This window comes from Podarcis tiliguerta, assembly GCF_965153285.1.
Source record: "Podarcis tiliguerta genome assembly, chromosome: 13".
Lineage (NCBI taxonomy): Eukaryota > Metazoa > Chordata > Lepidosauria > Squamata > Lacertidae > Podarcis > Podarcis tiliguerta.
Genome location: NC_139546.1, coordinates 1565772 through 1587751, shown reverse-complemented (window position 1 = coordinate 1587751; position 21980 = coordinate 1565772). Strand labels below are relative to the sequence as shown.

Here is a 21980-nt window from a genome sequence, read left to right as displayed (position 1 = left end):
TCGGGCTTACAGCCCCCCCCCCCCCCAACACACTGCATAGCCTGGCCATTTGTGGAAGTGTGTGTTCCTTAAATGTTTTGTAAAAGGGTGTTTCAAAACCATCACGACGGGTTATAAATAATAAAATTATTATTATTATTATTATTATTATTATTATTATTATTATTATTATTATTATTTAGGGCCACATGATTTCCCCACCTTCAAGTTTTAAATTACTTCTTTTATCTTCTCCTCTGATACCTATTTTCCATACATTTACTGTCCTCTTCCTTTAGTATAGGTATTGCTTTGGTATCTAGTAATTTATTCTAGAGGGGGAGTGGGGAGGAGTACAGAGAAGAAAAACTTATTAAATTCTGATTTTGTGTTATAAAACCTTTCTTCTGTTTTCATTTTTATACCTGTAATTACAGCTTTGTTTCTCATTTTTTGCAACCAGCAGCTAATAGTTTGGATCCCTTACCCCAATATTCTTAATACTTTTGTTTTTAATGTAGAATTTGTACCATTGTTTTATCAATTTCTATTGCTTCTAGTTCTTCTCACATAATATGTTGTTGTTGTTTAGTTGTTTAGTCGTGTCTGACTCTTCGTGACCCCCTGGACCAGAGCAGGCCAGGCCCTCCTGTCTTCCACTGCCTCCCGCAGTTTGGTCAAACTCATGCTGGCAGCTTCAAGAACACTGTCCAACCATCTCGTCCTCTGTCGTCCCCTTCTCCTTGGGCCCTCCATCTTTCCCAACATCAGGGTCTTTTCCAGGGAGTCATCTCTTCTCATGAGGTGGCCAAAGTCTTGGAGCCTCAGTTTCAGGATCTGTCCTTCCAGTGAGCACTCAGGGCTGATTTCCTTCAGAATGGATCGGTTTGATCTTCTTGCAGTCCAGGGGACTCTCAAGAGTCTCCTCCAGCACCAGAATTCAAAAGTATCAATTCTTCGGCGATCAGCCTTCTTTATGGTCCAGCTCTCACTTCCATACATCACTACTGGGAAAACCATGGCTTTAACTATGCGGACCTTCGTTGACAAGGTGATGTCTCTGCTTTTTAAGATGTTGTCTAGGTTTGTCATTGCTTTCCTCCCAAGAAACAGGTGTCTTTTAATTTCATGACCGCTGTCACCATCTGCAGTGATCATGGAGCCCAAGAAAGTAAAATCTCTCACTGCCTCCATTTCTTCCCCTTCTATTTGCCAGGAGGTGAGGGGACCAGTGGCCATGATCTTTGTTTTTTGATTATGAGCTTCAGACCATATTTTGCGCTCTCCTCTTTCACCCTCATTAAAAGGTTATTTAATTCCTCCTCACTTTCTGCCATCAAGGTTGTGTCAGGTGGTTGATATTTCTTCCGGCAATCTTAATTCCGGTTTGGGATTCATTCAGTCTAGCCTTTTGCATGATGAATTCTGCATATAAGTTAAATAAACAGGCAGACAACATACAGCCTTGTCGTACTCCTTTCCCAATTTTGAACCAACCAGTTGTTTCATATCCAGTTCTAACTGTAGCTTCATGTCCCATATAAAGATTTCTCAGGAGACAGATGAGGTGATCAGGTACTCCCATTTCTTTAAGAACTTGCCATAGTTTGCTGTGGTCGACACAGTCAAAGGCTTTTCATAGTCAATGAAGCAGAAGTAGGTGTCTTTCTGGAACTCTCTAGCTTTCTCCATAATCCAGCGCATGTTTGCAATTTGGTCTCTGGTTCCTCTGCCCCTTCGAAATCCAGCTTGCACTTCTGGGAGTTCTCGGTCCACATACTGCTTGAGCCTTCCTTGTAGAATTTTAATCATAACCTTGCTAGCATGTGAAATGAGCGCAGTTGTGCGGTAGTTGGAGCATTCTTTGGCACTGCCCTTCTTTGGGACTGGGATGTAGACTGATCTTCTCCAATCCTCTGGCCACTGCTGAGTTTTCCAAACTTGTTGGCATATTGAGTGTAGCACCTTAACAGCATCATCTTTTAAAATTTTTAATAGTTCAGGTGGAATACCATCACTTCCACTGGCCTTGTTATTTGCAGTGCTTTCTAAGGCCCATTTGACTTCACTCTCCAGGATGTCTGGCTCAAGGTCAGCAACCACACTACCTGGGGTGTACGAGACATCCATATCTTTCTGGTATAGTTCCTCTGTGTATTCTTGCCACCTCTTCTTGATGTCTTCTGCTTCTGTTAGGTCCTTTCCACTTTTGTCTTTTATTATGGAAATCTTTGTACGAAATGTTCCTTTCATATCTCCAATTTTCTTGAACAGATTTTTGGTTCTTCCCATTCTGTTGTTTTCCTCTATTTCTTTGCATTGCTCGTTTAAGAAGGCCTTCTTGTCTCTCCTTGCTATTTTTTGGAAATCTGCATTCAGTTTCCTGTATCTTTTACTATCTACCTTGCATTTTGCTTGCCTTCTCTCCTCCGCTATTTGTAAGGCCTCATTGGACAGCCACTTTGCTTTCTTGCATTTCCTTTTCATTGGGATGGTTTTCGTTGCTGCCTCCTGTATAATGTTTCGAGCCTCCATCCATAGTTCTTCAGGCACTCTGTCCACCAAATCTAAATCCTTAAACCTCTTCCTCACTTCCACTGTGTATTCATAAGGGATTTGACTTAGATTGTATCTTACTGGCCCAGTGGTTTTTCCTACTTTCTTCAGTTTATGGAATTTTGCTATAAGAAGCTGATGATGTGAGCCACAGTCTGCTCCAGGTCTTGTTTTTGCTGACTGTATAGAGCTTCTCCATCTTTGGCTGCAGAGAATATAATCAATCTGATTTTGATGCTGCCCATCTGGTGATGTCCATGTGTAGAGTCGTCTCTTGTGTTGTTGGAAAAGCGTGTTTGTGATGACCAGCTTGTTCTCTTGGCAGAACTCTATTAGCCTTTGCCCTGCTTCGTTTTGGACTCTAAGGCCAAACTTGCCAGTTGTTCCTTTTATCTCTTGACTCCCTCCTTTAGCATTCCAATCCCCTATAATGAGAAGAACATCCTTCATAATAGGTAGTTGTTTGTAAACTTGTTTTGAACTTGTTGCCCTGTGTCTTGGCTCCAGGGAAAAGACTTCCTGTTGTAACTGTGTATTTTGTGCCTTGTAGATTTTATTCACTCTTGATTTTTCTTGCATACATAGACCTTTAAACACTGTCTTCATTGTTTCCCACAGCAATTCTGAAACTCTTCCTTCTGTATTATTTTTCTTTTTAAAAAAATCTAATGATGTCAAGGACAGGACCAAAATACCAAATATGGGTCACAATTTCTGACAGAGTTAATAGGAACTCTGCACTCACTGGAACATGGTCTGTTATTTTGATTTCGCCAATATGAGCTGTCTGCACTTCCTTTAAATGTCTATATTAGATTGTGAGCTAAAAAAAGGGTGACAAATGTGTGGATTGTGTCCCCTGGATTATTCTCACTCCATACATCCCTTAGACCCCACTCCTACAATGTTCTCATCTATTTTAGTTGTTTCTTGCCCTCCCCCCCCCCCCCTTTTTAACTTCAGTGTTGTTTTACATTGCTTTTTCCATGCAGAATCAGAAAAACATGAGAAAAGCCTCTTGCATTCTAATTTTAATCTCCCCCAGTTATTGACTTGTAAGAAGAAAAGTTATTGAGGCACAACATAAAAAACCCCACTTCCCGTATGAGTTACTCAGAGTTTAAAGACAGCCTGCCCTCTCTCTGAGTCTCTCCCAAACCTCAGAAAAGCAAGCTGGTCACTTACAACTCCAATCCTGAATGCCCAGTAGCCTGAATGCCAAGTGTCTGGGCACATGGAGATCCTAAAACCCTGTGGTTAACAATTGCTGTCAAATTAAGAAACTTTATTAGGAATAAAGGGTGGGGGGAAGCTGGCAGAAGGTCAAAACAGATTGCTAAATAAATCTGAGCTCTGTGGCTCTAAAATGACATCATCATTATTATTATTATTATTACTACTACTAGTACTACTACTACTATTGGACCCGGGTGGCGCTGTGGGTAAAACCTCAGCACCTAGGACTTGCCGATCGCATGGTCGGCGGTTCGAATCCCCGCAGCGGGGTGCGCTTCTGCTGCTCGGTCCCAGCGCCTGCCAACGTAGCAGTTCGAAAGCACCCCCAGGTGCAAGTAGATAAATAGGGACCGCTTACCAGCAGGAAGGTAAACGGTGTTCCGTGTGCTGCGCTGGTGCGCCAGATGCAGCTTGTCACGCTGGCCACGTGACCCGGAAGTGTCTTCGGACAGCGCTGGCTCCCGGCCTCTAGAGTGAGATGAGCGCACAACCCTAGAGTCTGTCAAGACTGGCCCGAACGGGCAGGGGTACCTTTACCTTTACCTTTACTACTACTATTACTACTATCATACAGGCAGTGACCACTTTAGGCGTGTCCAATTGATGCAATCCCTGACGCATGCGGCCTTTTCGACCTGGAAGAAGGCAGAATGGGGGCGGACCAGGGGTGGGGGGAATTCGACATGTGGGTTCCAGGTACAGAACCGCCATGCAGAATGATTGCTGCCTGTAAATAAAAAACAATAAAATATTAATAGAAATAAAATTATATCTCTACCTCTATCTGTATTGATCTAAGACCTATTAAAACATACAGACAATTCCAATGGAAAGGGCACAGCACTAGTCTTTTCCTTAAAGGCAGCCAGATTCCCAAAGCCATTTGGAACAAGAAGGTTTTCACTTGCTGACGGAAGGACAACAAGGAGGCAGCCATTCTAGCTTCTCCAGGGAGAGAGTTCCAAAGTTTGGGAGCAGCCACCAAGACGTCCCCAAGAATCCTAGCTGCACCAGTTCTGGTTTACTCATAAGCAGCAAGGATGGTCAACTTCACAGAAAGTCCAGTTTGGAAGCCTGATGCCAAGAGGGAACCTGGATTCCTGGTGCTGCAAGAAGCGGATCAGCTTTTTTAAGGCTTTCGCTTAATGTGGGAGGAGTGACCTCCAGACTCTTTCTGACCATTAAGATTATGAGTTGGTCACATATCTCATGTCTCAAGTATCCTCTTTGCATTTGAAAAGGACTTGCAGGGGATACCTGACAGACTGGCTTGGAGAAAAGGTGGGCAGCTCAGTGCTTCTCTTCACATGGTGGAGTTCTCCAGTCTGTTTAAGGTCATCTTGAGTCCTGATTCTATCTTCTGCAGTATTAGCTGCCCCTCCCAGTTTGGTGTCATCTGCAAATTTGATGCTTCTTTGGGTTCGCTCAGTCAAATCCGCCTACCACTGGCATTGCACAGCACACATTTTACCAGCTTCTCCACAAGAATATCATGGGGGACTTTTTTGATAGCTTTATTGAAATCAAGCAATGTTATATCCACAGCACCCCCCCCATCCACTAAGCTTGTAACTCTCTCAATATTTTAAAAATAAATAAGATTACTCTGGCATGACTGGTTTTTGAGAAACCCAAGCTGACTCTTAGTAACCACAAAATCCTTTTCTGACTGCTCACAGACCAACTGTTTAATGGTCTGTTCCATGACTTTTTCTGGTATTGATACTAAGCTGTCCTCTCCCCGCCCTCAACATCTGTCCACCTCCAGTCTGCAGAAACCTGCCCTGCTCTCCAAGAACTCTCAAAGATTATAGGTAGAGGTTCTGAGATTACAACTGTGAGGTTCTTAATACCCTTTGGGTGCAGCTCATCACGTCCTGGAGATTTGAATTCATTTAAAGGAGCCAGGTGTTCCCTGACCACCTCCATGTTCTCTTCTGCATCAGGAATCCCAAATGGAGAGAGCCACTTTCTCCCTAAGCAGCTATTTTTCTGTATGAAAATGGCTCAGTTAAACAATATTATTCGTGCACCTACTTAATGAGTTGGTACAATCCCAGTGGGGCTGAGATTTTTTAAATGTATAAATCAGGTTTCAGCCATTTGGACTCCTGGAGTTCAAAATTATCTCTTCTGACGGCACTTTGAAATACAGCCTCTCACACAATTCCCCTTCTTTGTTCTTTAAGTTGTGTGGGGCCAGAGAATAAAAACAGTGTCTCTATTGGAGTGGAACCAGCCCAGCTGCTGAAGGAAGATATTATGGTAAGCATTAACTGGACTTCATTGATGTTTAAATGCTCTGGGTGTATTTTTTCTACAGAAAAACACTGTCTCCATCTTCCTTGGAGGAAGAAAACCTACAAATATTTAGTATTTTAGCTAAATTTAGGCAGCTCAAAAGGTTATCCAGAAATGAGCCAAAGTAAAGAGTCATCAAGAAAACCATAGATAAAAAGTCACTTAGTACATTATACTGGGTATTACTAGTACATTATACTGGGTATTATTATGACTTTTTTTACAAACTAAATTGGATTCTTTCTGTTCAATATGTCTAACAACAAGGCAGAGAAGTAAGACTAGAAGGCCCTATTGAACAGGGTTAGCTAAAATTCAACATCCTGTAGATTTTGCTTAGCTTTGAATCAGGTTCTTAGGTTGCAGGCTGCACTGGGCAGGAACAGGGGACCATTCAGTCATGTGCCGTCTGAAATGGTCGAGATCTAGAGACAAGACTAATTAAGGTGGATGGACAGCCTAGAGGGCCCAGCACATGTTGCTTTCCAAGGACTAAGAGTGGCTATGGTCTCATTCTTACTATAGCCCTGTGAGGTTACTCTGAGGGATTATGGCCAGAGGAACAGTCTGGATTGCCTGAAGCTATCCAGCAAAATTCATGGCTAAGCAAAGTTCTGCATCTTGGGTTTCTCATGGCTAAACCAATGATTACTGTCTGCACCACACATCTGCCCCACAGTACAGTATATGGATTTTTTTGCTGATTTATTCTGCTACATACCTAAGCATTTTGTGCCTGCATGAATCCTGGAAGTTGCCTTACCTGTGTTTTCCTCTATTTCAGCTGAAATGCTGCCATAAAAAATACGGATGTACCACCTGTGATCTTTTCCGCCTGCAATTCCACACAGGGGCTGTTCAAGGATATAGCCTGGTGTTTGACAAAGAGGACTTGGAGAATGCAAACACAGGCAAGTATCCATCTACCTTTGAAGATGGCAGAGGAGGATTTAAGCACATCTATGTGCTTAAACAGTACTTCTGCCTTGTCAGGATTCAGTCTCAATCTGTTAGCTGCCACCCGCCTCCAAACACTCACACAAGACATTCACTGCCTTCACTGGTTCTGATTTAAAAGAGAGGTAGAGCTGGGTATCATCCGCGTACTGATGAACACCCAGCCCAAACCCCCTGGTGATCTCTCCCAGAGGCTGCATGTAGATGTTGAAAAGCATGGGGGAGAGGACAGAACCCTGAGGCACCCCACAAGTGAGAGCCCAGGGGTCTGAACACTCATCCAGACAGAAGTACTGTTTTGTGGAGGACTACCTGGTCCTGAATGGGGAAACTGCCCCTGAAGGACCAGGTGCGCAGCCCACTCCCAACAGAGCAAAAACAAAAAACCCCAACATTTAAAACACCACAGATTAAAAACTATTTAAAAGCATTTCCAGCAGCAGCCATGTCCCAGTGGCCTCCCAGGAGCCTTTTCGCTGTTCCGGGTGAGGGTAAACGTATTTAGTATTTATGTGGGTGTTGGAAGGAGGGCCTGCCCCTGAGGCCAGGTAGAAAGGGGCCTTGCAGCAGCAGCAGCAGGGAGCAGGGCCTCCTTCCAACACCCACATAAATAAATACGTTGTGCACATTTAAAAAAAAAAGTTTGGTAACAAGGCATTGATTTTTTTAACTCCTTTGTCCTTTGGGCCAAAGCATCAATAATTTTTAAGTGTCTTCAGATGAAATAATCCTTCTATAAAATCTTGATTTCCATATGTGCCCGACTGTTCCCTGGGAACTTAACTTTCTAAAACAAATTGTGGTACCTTTCACAGATGAACATTTCCCTGATTATGGAAAAGCTGAACTGTTGTTTTCAGGATCCTCAGAAAAAATCCAAGGTGAGTACCCCTCAAAAATTTCCTGCCTTACAGCTGAATCCTATAAGTTGTAACTCCAGACTCGGCTCACTTGAGTCCAAAGGGCTCACCAAGGAAGAACTCGTGGGACTTTAGTCAATGGCTGGGAACCAAAGGACCTTGTACATGTTTCAGGCACCTTTTGTTTGAAGAAAAAACACTGCTCAGAAGGCTTAGGACAAAGACCCATGATACAAATTGGCATTCAAATTGGAAATGCTACCTTATATGTATAGATATGGGTTTAGGCCAACTTTCAGAAGCCAACTCTGGGTCTTGCTGTCAGGGTTTCCTCTGTGCTAGAGATGTCAACAGGATTTTCTGGAAACAGTGCTTTGCAGTAGGCCTTCCACAAATTGAGGTGGTGGGTGGCTGAGATCTCATCACCATTGTGCTTTGGCTGCTCTAGAAGCAAAGTAAGAAAAGAAGCAGGATCACGGCCTCCCTCCAGCTAAACTCTTGCTTGCATGTTGCCTCACCACTGCAGTGAGCTTTGGACCTTATTACACAACCATGTTATCTGCAGTGATAAATTCCTTGGGCTGTGGTGGGGGGTGGGGAGGAAGCCCAGAACTTCCAGTTAACTTTATTGGGAAATGAAAACATCAGAAATACTGATAGTTAAAACCCTAGCCATGATTTTATGGGCTTACATTCATTAGTTATTTAATGCAGAGGAAAAAATGCACCTTTCAGTTCTTCCCCACACCTGAACTGTCAGCTCAAAGAAAGCTTTCGAGAAGAAGCAATTGAACATTTTCACTTGCCGGTATGTGCTAGCTTTTTCACATACAGAGAGTTTTGAGGTGGGGAAGAATTCAGCCATGAGACCTTCTCACCTATACTACTAAGTGGTGCAGTCTGCCTTGCAGCATAGCTTCTCTTTCCCTGCACATTTGAGTCACTTCTTGTTCTAGTTCTTGATGAGGAAGTGAAACTCAAAAAAGTGATTCTGCCCCCCCCATAGTGACCTCAGTAAACTAGCCAGTGCTGATTGGGGGGGGGGATTTGGAGATGCCTAACTTAAACTTCTGGTTCTCATCTTTCAGGATGTGAAGAACTACAGAATGGCCATGGTGTGTTAGTGGACTTCAGCTGTTCAGATCCACTGATTTGCTGGGATTCTTACGAAAACATGAGTGCTGATGAGGAAGGTGAGTTGCTACCAGGAAGTGAACAATACAAGCGACGAGGAAGCAAACAAGGTCCCTCTCAGCCTGTCCAGCTGTGCTTGCAGTCTTGCTGTCGTTCTTGGCTTTTTGTTTTTCCAAATAACCTAGTTTATTAGGTTTTTCACATTATTACAATAGGACAGTACAGTGCCTTATTCACCTTGCCAGCTTCCCTGATGTCCTCTGACCTCATGCTCTCTTTTTTTAAAAAAGCCATCAGCTAACTCAGTTGTTTGGCATGTTTTGCAGTGTTCAGATGTGCACACAGGGGCTTAGAATAAATGAATGACAATGCTCTGCTGAAGTCCAGATTAGGATCCATTAAGTTGGGAAGCATGGTCATATTGACAAATTCCACATCAGCTGCAGTTTCATAGTAAGCAAGGCTGTTATTTATAGTCAACAGGAGCAGACAGGGCCAAGTTCAATGGTTGTTTATCATCTGCAGAGACCTCCCTGATTTTAATTAGAACCCCCACAGCTTTGCAGTTTCCCAATATTGATTGCAAGCTACATGGTAGAAGCTATGGCAGCAACAGTGGGTGAGATGTTTCTTGGAGGCCGGATCTGCTGCCCCTATGAATCCTGCCACCCAAGGCGGTTGTCTCACCTTGCTTCATAGATGAGTCGGCCCTGCCTATGGCATTGTATAACTACATTGTTTGTAATTACTTTGTCCCAGCTGTGGTTTGTTTTCTTGCACATATGTTCTTTAAAAGATTCTCCACTGGTGTAGAAGCCGACTTGTGTGCAGTAAAAAGAAGAAGGAAAAAGTGAAATTTGGGATTGTTTGGAAGCTGAAGTTGAATCCCACATTCCAGTTATTTATTTATTTATTTATTTATTTAATAATACAGATTTATGGCATTTGAAGGTCCTGGTAAATAGATGCCAACAGTGCCTGCAGCAATTTAGCAGGAATCCATGAAAGTGCCAGGTGTCAGCAAAAAGAGATTTACACTTGGAAAGAGAGGTCCGCTACAACGTTAGTGGAAAGCAGCCATTGGTAAAAGACTCCTGCTGACTTTTGGTGAAGCTTTTAAGGTTAGGGCAATAGGTAAAGGTAAAGGTACCCCTGCCCGTACTTGCCAGTCGTGTCCGACTCTGGGGTTGCGCGCCCATCTCGCTTAAGAGGCCAGGGGGCCAGCGCTGTCCGCAGACACTTCCGGGTCACGTGGCCAGCGTGACAAAGCTGCATCTGGCGAGCCAGCGCAGCACATGGAAACGCCGTTTACCTTCCCGTTTGGTAAGCGGTCCCTATTTATCTACTTGTACCCGGGGGTGCTTTCGAACTGCTAGGTTGGCAGGCACTGGGACCGAGCAACGGGAGCGCATCCCGCCGTGGGGATTCGAACCGCCGACCTGATGATCGGCAAGTCCTAGGTGCTGAGGTTTTACCCACAGTGCCACCCGCGTCCCGTTAGGACAATAAGTACTGTGAAAACCAAAGCTTTAGAAGCTGCCCTTGTCTCTCTGGAGTTATTAAGAACTGCATCCAGGTGAGCAGCAGCTGGCTTTCAGGAATTCACCTATGACAAGATGATTGCTTTTCCCCTGGGACAGTTGACTTTTCAGTTTATCTTTCTCCCGCCCTTACTCCCCTTTTAACTCAAGGTAAATAGTAGTTGAATGGGGAGGTGCCCTCTTGCATAGTTAAATACTTGGTTTCCCAGAGGGCTGCTCTCTATTACAAAACTCTAGATTTGAGGCAAGATTACTTTGGCTCTGGTGCTTTGGAAGGAATGCAAATGCCTACTAACAAAAACAGCCCAGTCAGTGCCGTTTCTGGTAAGTGAATAAATGTGTGGTTTGATTTCTGAGCTGTATAAGCAGTTCTTTGAAAGAAGTGTGTGTGAGAGAGGGGAGGGGTGATAGAAATTTGGGAGGCAAAATAGGTGAATTTATTTTAAAATCCAAAATATTATGTACTGTTACATTTCCCTCTCCATTTCCATGTGGCAACCAAAGCTTTATCTGGCAAAACTTTAAATTCGCCTTTTAACTGATAGCTCTGATAGTGATTTCTTATCTTTTATTGCAGAATCTGTTGTCAAATCAATAAAACACTCATACTGCTGTGTTATTAGACAAGCTGGTTTTTCCTGACACAGAGAATGGGTTCACAACACAAACGTTTTCTTTAATTTTTTCATGGAGTTCTTCCAGAAAACAACAGTTGAGACCAGGGCTATTTTTCTAGAAAAGGAGGTGCTGGAACTCAGCATGAATGCCTCCCTTGTTCTCTTATAATGGCAATGGCGCCCACCTGAGAGGTTCCCTGGTTGAAACTTAGCAGATGAATGTGAAACTTATTTAAGATATCTCCTCATATGTCAGAATCTAGCTCTTCTCTAAATTCTTTCCCCATTTGTGAAGAGATCCATGCTTTGAGCCTGGAAGGCAGTTGCAGAGAGAGGTCAGGAGGGCTTGCATGAGAAGTTAAAAATAATAATAAAGGTTTCTTTGGCTGTGTCTGAAGCAAGAGGAAGAACAAGTGAGCAGTAGGTCCCTTGTGTGAAGAAGACAGACAAATGCTGTTGGCTGACAGAGAGAAGGCGGAACTACTCAACGCCTACTTTGCCTCTGTCTCCACCTAAATGCCTCTGTCTCCACCTAAATGGAAAGCAATGCCCAACCAATTTATTCTGACAACAGAATAAATGGTGTAAGGAAGGAGCTGCAGCTCAAGACAGGAAAAGAGGGAGTAAGGGATCACCTAGCTACTTTGAATGAATTCAGATCTCCAGGGCCTGATGAGCTGCACCCGAGCCTACTAAAGAACCTTACAGATGTAATCTCAGAACCTCGGTCTGTAATCTTTGAGAATTCTTGGAGAACAAGTCATGCCAGATGACTCTCATTTCTTTTTTTGATAGAGTTGCAAGCTTAGTGGGAATGCTGTGGACATTGCGTATCTTGATTTCAGTCAGGTTCTCAACAAAGTCCCCCATGATAGGTGGATTTGTAGGTGGTTGACTGGCCAAATCCAGAGTGCTCATTAATGGTTCCTCGTCATCCAGGAAAAAAGTGACCAGTGGGCTGCCTCCGGGTTTTGTCCTGAGTCTGTTGTTGTTCAATGTCTGTATAAACAACTTGGATGACACAATTGAGAGGATGCTCATCCAATTTGCAGGTGACACCAAACTGGGAGGGGGAGCTAATGTCGCAGAAGGCTGAGTATATTTAGCCTGGAAAAGAGGAGACTGAGAGGAAATATGATAGCCATCTTCAGATATCTCAAGGGCTGTCACATGGAAGAGGGAGCAATGCAACGGATTCAAGTTGCAAGAATGGAGATTCCGACTAAACATGAGGAAGAATTTTCTGTCCCCTTAGCAGAAAAACACCCCCAAAGCATAATATGTCCCCCTCCATGTTTAACGGTGGGGATGGGGTTCTTGGGGTCGTAGGCAGCATTTCTCCTCCTCCAAACATGCCGAGTTGAGTTGATGCCAAAGAGCTTGACTTTGGTCTCATCTGACCACAACACTTTCACCCAGTTCTCCTCTGGGTCATTCAGATGTGCATTGGCAAACTGCAGACGGGCCTGTACATGTGCTGTCTTGAGCAAGGAGACCTTGCGGGCTCTGCAAGATCTCTGTCTTTCACGGCGTAGTGTGTTACCAACTGTTTTCATGGTGACCATGGTCCCAGCTGCCCTGAGATTGACAAGTTCCCCCCATGTACCGTATTTTTCACCCTATAGGACGCACTTTTCCCCCTCCAAAAATGAAGGGGAAATGTGTGTGCATCCTGTGGGGCGAATGCAGGCTTCAGGAAGCTGTCCGCAAGCCGTGGGAACCCGCGGGAGTTCCCGCCGGGCTCCCACGGCTTGCGCAGAGCTGCCTGCACCCCGGAGCCCTGGTGCGCTGAGCAGTCGCGCTGGGGCTTCGGGTAGCTCTGCGCAAGCCGCAAGAGGGCTCCCACGGCTTGCGGAGAGCAGCCTGTTCTGGGGGCTGGGGTCGGGGGAAGCTTGGGCTTCCCCCGCCCCAGCCTCGCGCCTTGGGGGGGAAATAATTCCCCCCCTTTATTTCCCCCCCAAAAAAACTAGGTGCGCCTTATGGGCCAGTGCGCCCTATGGGGCAAAAAATACAGTAGTTCTGGGCTGCTTCATCACCATTCTCCTGATCATTGCAACTCCACGAGATGAGATCTTGCATGGAGCCCCAGACCGAGGGAGGTTGACAGTTATTTTGTCTTTCTTCCATTTGCGAATTATTGCACCACCAAGCTGCTTGGCAATAGTCCTGTAGCCCAGTCCAGCCTTGGGCAGGTCTACAATCTTGTCCCTGACATCCTTGGACAGCTCTTTGGTCTTGCTCATGATGGCTACTTTGGAATCTGCTGGATTGATTGCTTCTGTCGACAGGTGTCTTTTGTACAGGTACTGTAACGAGCTGGGATTACAGGTAAGACCTCTCCCTTACAGCAGGTGCTTCTAATCTCAGCTCATTACATACAGTGAAGACACCAGGTAGCCTGACATCTGGCTGGTTGATAGGGGATCAAATACTTATTTCACTCATTATAATGCACATCACTCTCTGACTTTTGTCTTCTGGGTTTCTGGGGTTTTTCCTGTTGTTACTCTGTCTCTCACAGCTACAGTAAACCTACCATTAAAATTATGGACTGGTCATTTCTTTGTCAGAGGGCAAAGAGGCAAATTTAGCAGGGAATCAATACTTTCCCCCCTCACTGTAACACCGGGAAGCCCAACTTAAGCTGATTTAGTTCAGTGGCCCAGTGCATCTTATGAAAACCCTTCTGCCCGAGAAGATAGCAGAAACAGCTGGCACTAGAACTGGTTCCATCAATATCAGCGTCTTTTGATTCCATAGAAGTACACTTGGAACTTTTTAATATTAGAAGCCTTGAGTCTCACACACGCTGTCCGGTGAAGGAAGTGGATGATTCCCGTGCGTGCCCCCACCCAGAGAGAGAGCAGGGGCAGCTCGGGTGAAGCAGTTGCCATGCGCTCGCGGCTGCCTCCCTTTTCCAATGGGCAATTTGACAAAATGGGTTATTTTCAAAGATGTCTTGCTTTTGAGATTCAAGTACTAGAACTTTGAGTTCTAGTCTTTTCATTTCAGGCATCAAAGTTTAGTTTGTTAGCTTGAATACTGTTTGATTGTCTTTTTAGCAATTATAGTCATTACTGTTATATAGCTTTTGAAATGTCTGTTGCCAGACAGGCAGCCCCTTTCCTGGCCACGGCTCATAATGCAGACTCTGAAACAATAAGCCTGTGGCATGGCTCATTGGTTGGGATGTGTTAACATTAGAGAATGTTTTCAGGAAGTTTTCATAGGGTTCAAAGAAAGTTTTGTGGGCTGTGGTGTGGTAATGATTTGCTGGAGTGAACTATAGATTTTTGCAGACTTATTTATTTACGTATTAAATTTGTATACCGCCCTTCATCTGAAGATCACTGAGCAGTTCAAAACATAAAACACATAATGAAAAGACAAAAAACAAAAATGAAAGCAAAACAACCAACCACGCCTCCTAGAAACACATTTTAAAAACCATAATCAGACAAACGCCTAGTTGAAAATAAATGTTTTTGCTTGGCACCTAAAGGTATGTAATGAAGGTGCCAGGGAGGACTCCTTGGGGGGAGCATTCCACAAATAGGGAGCCACCACTAAAAAGGCCCGTCCTCTTGATGCCACCCTATGGACCTCTCGTGGGGGAGGCACCCAAAGAAGGCCCATAGATTATGATTGCAGGGTCTGAGTCTGTCTGGGAGAGGCTGTCTGGGAGCTCTTACAGTCCTGAGCCCTTTAAGCCTTTATAGGTCAAAACCAGCCCTTTGAATTGGGCCTGGAAACTAATTGGTGGTCAGTCTAGTCCAGCCAGGATCAGTGTAATATGCTCACACTGTCTTGCCCTGGTGAGCAATCTGGCCGCTGAGGTCCACATCAGTTGGAAGTTTCCAAAGCATTTTGCGTTGTAGTAATCTAACCTAGATATTAGCAAAGCATGTATGACAGAAGTTAGGCTATCCCTGTCCAGGTAGAGGCACAGCTGGGCCACCAGCTGAAGCTGGTGGAAGTTTGAGTTTATCCAGATGGGGGGAGGAACCAGAGTTTGCTTTGTTGAGTGCTGGAAGCTGCTGTTACCAAATAAAAATCTGAGTGTGGTTAGGACTGAGCAAATCTTTTGCAGCTTTCTGCACAGAGATGCACAGAGAGTGAGCCAAATGAGGATGTGGGCATTCAGAACAAATATTTGCATAACAGTTCCGGGGAGAACCTCATAGAACACTATCTGTGTCATTTGGTGATGCAAGAATTAAGGTGGACTCGTGTTGGGGTCTGGCATCAGTTGACTAAGGCTTAGTGGCGGTGAGATGGGCAGAGGGGAGAAGAAAATAACATTTGTGAGAAAGAGTTTGTAGCCTGAATTACCTTCTGAAACACCACGGCTTCACTCTCGCTTTGCTGCAAGGGTTCAAATTTCACAGAACCTGACTGCACTCTCTGGCTCCTCCCTTATGTTTACATTTTTACTCTTTTTCTTCTGAATCCAAAGTTTCCTGCTTCTCTAGTGAGAGCGATTTACCTTCAGCAACTGCTGCATCGAGAATGGCAAAGTAGCTAAAACTGGTGGTGTTTTCCAACTGCTTTCCAACTGCTGCTGTTTTGTGTGTGTTGCGTTTGCTGTTGTAGTGTGTGAAGCTGATTTTAAAATAGGGCAACCATTTTGCTGCTTCAAAAAGTTATGGGGCTTCTGTAATTCCTCTGCAAGGTAAGATACCATTTTCTTTAGACTCTGTTTGTTTGCATGTGAGTGAGAGAGACATGCTATGTTCATACAGTGCTTTGTGAGTTTGTGTTCAGCAAAGGAGGCAAGACAAAACGGCAGAAATGACTTAACCTTGCAGAGAATGCAGTTCTAGGCTTGTACAGCTTTGCCTAAGGGCGGAGATTTATTTCTTAGGTGTGGGAGGGCACCTAGATTACTTCCTACTTAAAGAGAGATAGCTGGTGGTGCAGGATAAGCAAATAAGTTTCATATAGAGCGTTACCCAACCCAATTTAGAAAAACTGGGTCAAAACTGTCATTACTGGGCCCTACAGTTCATGAATTTACCTCGCTAGTTTGCTTCTTTGAATGTGCTTTCTCAAGTACTGAATGGCTGGAAAGGAGATAGCTGTGAGACAGATCAGAAAAAGCTGAGAAACAGAAGTGGGCGAATTTTGCACAGAGGAAGTTTAAGAGCTCTCTCCTAATCAACTTTAGTTGGTAAGTGTTCGTGGCTTTGGCGTTGCTTTTGTTCACGGGATCTGCTTTCAGTGTGTTCATTTGTAGGCATAAAAATACACATGCAGCCATCTTTCTGTGTGTGGCTGCTGATCCCATTCAGTTTATAGTTCAGATTCAGGGCTGGCATTTTACCAGGTCTCTCGGTCATTCAAGAAGAATTTCCTTTCCCCCCTTTCCTGGAGGGAGTTGAGCTTAAGAGAAACGGTGTAGGGAAAGAAAGGGGTTGTTTTCAGTTTGATGTAGACAAATTCCATCGCCACTAGCTCAGCTTTACAGTTTCAATCTGCTTTTGGTTTCTTTTCTTTTTGGGGAGGGGGGGGCGGAGTTTGGACAGCTGTGTTACTGTACCATTTTTGCAGAAGGCTGTTTCCTTGGAAAAATGAGAGCAATGTTTGAAGTGAAATGAGGTATTTCAGCTGTTAATGAGAGTGTCAGCGTATTTGGTAAGGTGATCATACAGTGAAGTCCTGCTCTCCTAACCTATCTCCCTCCCCTTGTTTTTGGAAACTTCCTTTCCTTTCATTCTGTGCCTAAGGGTATTAGTTTCGTAGCTTTTGATCCGTCTCTTTGGCTTTTAAAGATGTGAGCAGGTGATGCAAGTGGCAAAGAGACTTGCCAGAAGTGTCTTCACAGCGGAGACTTTCCATGTGTGGGACTTCAGAAGCAGGCAAATGACCAAGCACTGGGCTGACAAAATGCCAAGCTTATGTGCTTCCCTAGAATCCAGCCGTTTGTATTTTGGTTCTTCTTTTAAATAGAAATGAGAAGTTTATTTTGCCCTGTTTAATAACAACGTAGAATAATATTGTGTGCCTCATCTCTAAAATTCTTCCATCAGGTCGCGTCAAGGTAAGTTGAGAAACGCAGCCCGTTAAATTGGAAGGGAAACTTTTTGCAGACTTCACTGGCCCATGAAGAACAAGGCCCTTCTTTGTGTGGTGGAGTTAAAAGGGGGCAGGGATTACTGAGGAACCCTGTAAGCTCCTTATGATTTGGTATAAATAATTTGAGTGACTCATATGGAAAGGAATGTTCCTTGAAGGTCAGGTGAAGAAAATGTTACCTGCTGCGTATTCTCCATAAATATTTTATTTTATCAGACATGCAAAGCACACAAGCTGGTTGTTTTGCCTGCCTAGTGCTTGTCCCTTTCTTAAGTTTCACTCATGGAAAGCCATATCACAGTGGCTTGTCCAGCCTGAGAGGATGATTTGCAGGGTTTCTCAGGGGTGGGACAGCAACTTCACCCCCACCGAATCTCTCCACCCAAGCTGTATATTTGAAGGATTTCCATAACTAGAAGTTCCAGGACGTTTCTGAAAACAGCGCACTGTACAAAGTGGATCTAGCGCAGTTTGAAAGTGTGCAAGATGCCTGCCATGCCTGTGGAGCAAGGGGGGGGTGTCATTACCCCCAAGAGATGTTAGGGAGCTTTGCTAGTTCTCCTTGAACACTGGACAATGGATTGTGGAATCTGTTCCAGGTTTTATAAACCACCTCAGAGTTTGGACAAAGTGAAATAAATGTATTCTGCACTCCACCAAAATTTCCAGAGAGAAGCCGTTTTGCTCATTCCTTGCATCAGGGCTTGTCTCATAGTGGGCTCTTGCAGGCGAAAATCTGAGTTGGGTCCAAAGGGAATATTCACTCTGGCGATGACTGCTGAAATTATTGTCCTTTGGCAATTCTAACTATATGTGAAGCTGTGGTCATAGCCTCTGGCCATGTCGTGAGGTGAGTGTTGCCATCGTCTCTCTGTCCATGAATAGGTTTAAACATTACTCAGCTGAGAGGCCCCGGGGAAGGATGGACTTGTAGGGACCATGCAAGCTGGGAGACTATTGTTCATTAACAGATTCCTATCACATGCTCAGATCTCTGTCATCTTTTCCCTACGTGGTGGCATAGAAAGCTGCCTTATCCCAGGACAGACAGTGGACCATGCAGCTCAAGATGACCACAACTGGCAGCTGCTCTCCTGGGTGTTCCAGCTCTGCCTGAAGTGGCTAGAGATTGAATCTCTCACAGAGCTCCAAGGGTTTGCAAGGAGCAGCTTGTAGGAGGTTGGACTGGGACACTGGTGCTCCTGCCTCATGAGTAAAACCTGCACTCTTGTCATTCGTTTTCCCTCATGGGCCTGGGCTGCATAGCAGGATTGAGGCAGCCACAGTTTTTATCAGGAAAACAGCTTGAGGGGTTAACCCCACCTTCTCTTACTGCTGTGCTAAGTCAATGTGGGACCATGTTTGCTCAAAAGAAAATAATTACTCTGCAGTTGACGTTTTGTTTTTCCTTTAAATGGAAACAGTTCGATTGTTCCATATAAACTGTACAATATTTACATGTAACTATAGTTACCATAGTAAACAAACCCACAGAGCAGATGTCCCTCTTTGATCAAGCTGTATAATCACAGGTTTGAGACACATCAGTTGATATCAAACCTGCAAGCTCTTGCTTGGAATCCAGTGCAGTCATTCATTTGTTTTTCCAATAAGTTAAACCGTTAAAATTTTCTGCCTGAGCTTCAAGTGCAGAGTGTGTAATGCAGAGCTTTGGAGAAAGCACCTTGTTTATTCCCTCAAATCATAATCCTTTTGAAAAGGCCATTAGGGTACTTCACAGAATTATGGAGTTGGAAAGGACCCCGAGGGTCATCTAGTCCAACCCCGTGCAATGCAGGTATCTTAACTAAAGCATCCAAGACAGAAGGCCATCCAGCCTCTGCTTAAAAACCTCTAAGAAAGGAGAGTCCACCACCTCCTGAGGGAGTCCATTCCACTGCCAAACAGCTCTTACTGTCAGAAAAGTTCTCCAGATGTTTAGTCAGAATCTCTTTCCCTGTAATTTGAAGTCATTGGTTCAGGTCCTACTTTCCAGAGCAGAAGAAAAGAAAAGCCTGCTCTATGTGACAGCCCTTGAGATATTTGAAGATGGCTCTCATATCTCCTCTCAGTCTCCTCCTTTCCAGGCTAAGCATACCCAGCTCCTCCCACCGTTCCTTCTAAGGCTTGGTTTCCAGACCCTGGATCATTCTGGTTGCCCTCCTCTGCACACCTTCCAGCTTGTCAACATCCTTCTTAAATTGTGGCGCCCAGAACTGGATACCGTATTCCAGGTGTGGTCTGGAATAGAGTGGAACTATGACTTCCCTTGATCTGGACACAAGACTTCTGTGGATGCCGCCTAGAATAACAGCATTAGCTTTTTTGCTGCTGCCTCACACTGATGCCTCATGTTAAGCTCCTGCCAAAGTGCAGAACCTTACATTTGTCCCTATTGAAATTCTTTTTGTTAGTTTTGGCCCAGTTCTTCAATCTCTTAAGGTCATCTTCAATCCCAATTCTGTCTGCTGCGGCATTAGTTACCCTTCCCAGTTTGGTGTCATCTGCAAATTGGATGGGCATTTGTGGAGCTTATGCCCATTAGGGGCAAAGAGTGCCAGAAGACCTGCAGCAGCAGTTGGTATTTCCAGGAAGCTGGGAAACAGACTCACCCTCCTTTCTGTCCCACCCATTTGCCTTTGGCTGCTGTCTGCCTCCTCTGGAGTAAGGATGTGATTAACTTCAGCTGGGCTATTTACTATAGTTTTAAAAACAAGTGAAATAGAATTATAGAGTTGGAAGGGTCATGAGGGTCATCTAGTCCAACCCCCTGCAAATGCAGGAATCTTTTGTCCAGCATAGGGCTCAAACCCACGACCCTCAGATGAAGAGCCTCCTGCTACGTGTGGTGAGATAGTGGATTATCAGGGGTACACATTGAAGTAATTGTTTTGGGAGTGGGGGATAGCCAGAATTTTATTCTTACTCTCTCCTCTTTAAAACCGTGGTTTATAATTGGTTTTTAAATTACCGTATTCTCTGTGGGCCACTAAAATGATGTTCTGAGTGAAATAAAGGTAAAGGGACCCCTGACTATTAGGTCCAGTCGTGACCAACTCTGGGGTTTTGGCGCTCATTTCGCTTTACTGGCCGAGGGAGCCGGCATACAGCTTCCAGGTCATGTGGCCAGCATGACTAAGCCGCTTCTGGCAAACCAGAGCAGCACACGGAAATGCTGTTTACCTTCCCGCCAGAGCGGTACCTATTTATCTACTTGCATTTTGACGTGCTTTCAAACTGCTAGGTTGGCAGGAGCAGGGACCGAGCAACGGGAGCTCACCCCGTCACGGGGATTCGAACCGCCAGCCTTCTTATTGGCAAGTCCTAGACTCTGTGGTTTAACCCACAGCGCCACCCGTGTCCCTTCTGAGTGAAATACCCTTAAATTGCATGATGTTGTATCTATTGTTAATGAGGAAGTAAAGTATCACCTTCTTAAATATTGAATAACCTCTTCCCCTCCACAAGTGTTTTTCATTCACTTGTTTTCTAAAACAGAAGTTGGACAATGTAGAAAAATCATTTCCATACTTGGGCTGCTCATAGAACTGATACAGAAGTCTAGTCACCTCAGGGCTGTACATTTACAAATAAATAAATACATAAATAGCCAGCACTGTAGCTTGTGGAGCCAATATAAAAATGCAACTTTGCTATTGCACCAGAATAATTCAGTTTCCAGAAACAAAGTAGGGAAATGTGCTTTTCACCCCTTCCACGCAATGCTCTGTTTTTGTGAGTCTTGTTACAGAATTAATTGTATAAGGCGAGTAAAATGATTGTGATTTCATCATTCATTCTGGCACAGTTAATGATAGCAATGTCTGCTGCTATTATTATTATTATTATTATTATTATTATTATTATTATTATTATTATTAATATTGCTACAAAAGTTGTGTGCCACCTCCCCTCCCTGCAAAATCCCAGGGGGTTCCAGGCACTCACCCAGGGTCTGTGTTCTTTTAGAGAATTGAGACATGGAGGAGATTGTTGTAACTTTAAGAAAAATGGTTTATTCACCTGTTTACACTTTCAGTCTGCATGGAGGGTATCCAGATCTTACAGCATAGTCATTTCAAGAGAGCCAGCTTTCAGCCCGCCTACCCAAGATGGATCCCAGTCTTCCTTCCTTCCTCTTCTTCCCAGCAACCCTTCCTCAAGACTCCCCCCCCCCCACCTCCCACCCAGTTACCCTGGCATCCTTCCAACCCCGCAGTCTCTTCTCACACCTCGGGGCAAGGGGGGAGGACAGCTCTCTTGCATTGCCAAGGGCTCTCAATGGCCCTCTCTTGTTTCTTAATGGCCCTAGCCTGGCCATGTCATTTTGCCCAGGATAACCCAGGAATTCCTCGGCAGCTTGCATTTCTCCCTTCGCATTCCAAATAGACAAAATCTCACCATTTACTAATATCTAGGGTTTAAGAGGGGTTCCCCCCGAAAAAAAAAATTCTATAATGTGTGTGTGTGTGTGTGTGTGTTGCCTCGATATTAGACAGGATGAAAGCCAATAAACCGAAGCTCAGGCCAGATAAGACAGAGGTGCTGTTGGCGGTGGGGGAGGTTTCCTAGACCAGATGGCTGTGAAGATGCCTCCTCTGAAAGAGTGGGTCTGCAGCCAGCGGGTCCTTCTGGATCCTCTGCTGCAGATTGAGGCTCAGGTGGCCTCATGTCACAAGTCAGTAATCACACTCTTCAGAGTTGAAGTCAACTCATTATTAGCA

The 21980-nt window shown here is 44.5% G+C and overlaps 1 protein-coding gene across 4 annotated transcripts in view; it reads left to right on the top strand.

Moving 5' to 3' along the window:
• TNS3 (tensin 3) overlaps window positions 1-21980 on the top strand; it is a 78040-nt gene that overhangs the window by 10437 nt on the left and 45623 nt on the right. For 2 of the 4 annotated variants that reach the window (XM_083407472.1, XM_083407473.1), the window contains exons 2-5: window positions 5961-6036; window positions 6857-6983; window positions 7845-7910; window positions 8978-9082. In XM_083407472.1, coding sequence (XP_083263598.1) covers window positions 5961-6036; window positions 6857-6983; window positions 7845-7910; window positions 8978-9082 — 374 coding nt within the window. Of the gene's footprint in view, window positions 1-5960; window positions 6037-6856; window positions 6984-7844; window positions 7911-8977; window positions 9083-10791; window positions 10889-12199; window positions 12234-21980 lie in introns of those variants that run through there. The other 2 variants (XM_083407474.1, XM_083407475.1) reach the window with 2 other exon arrangements.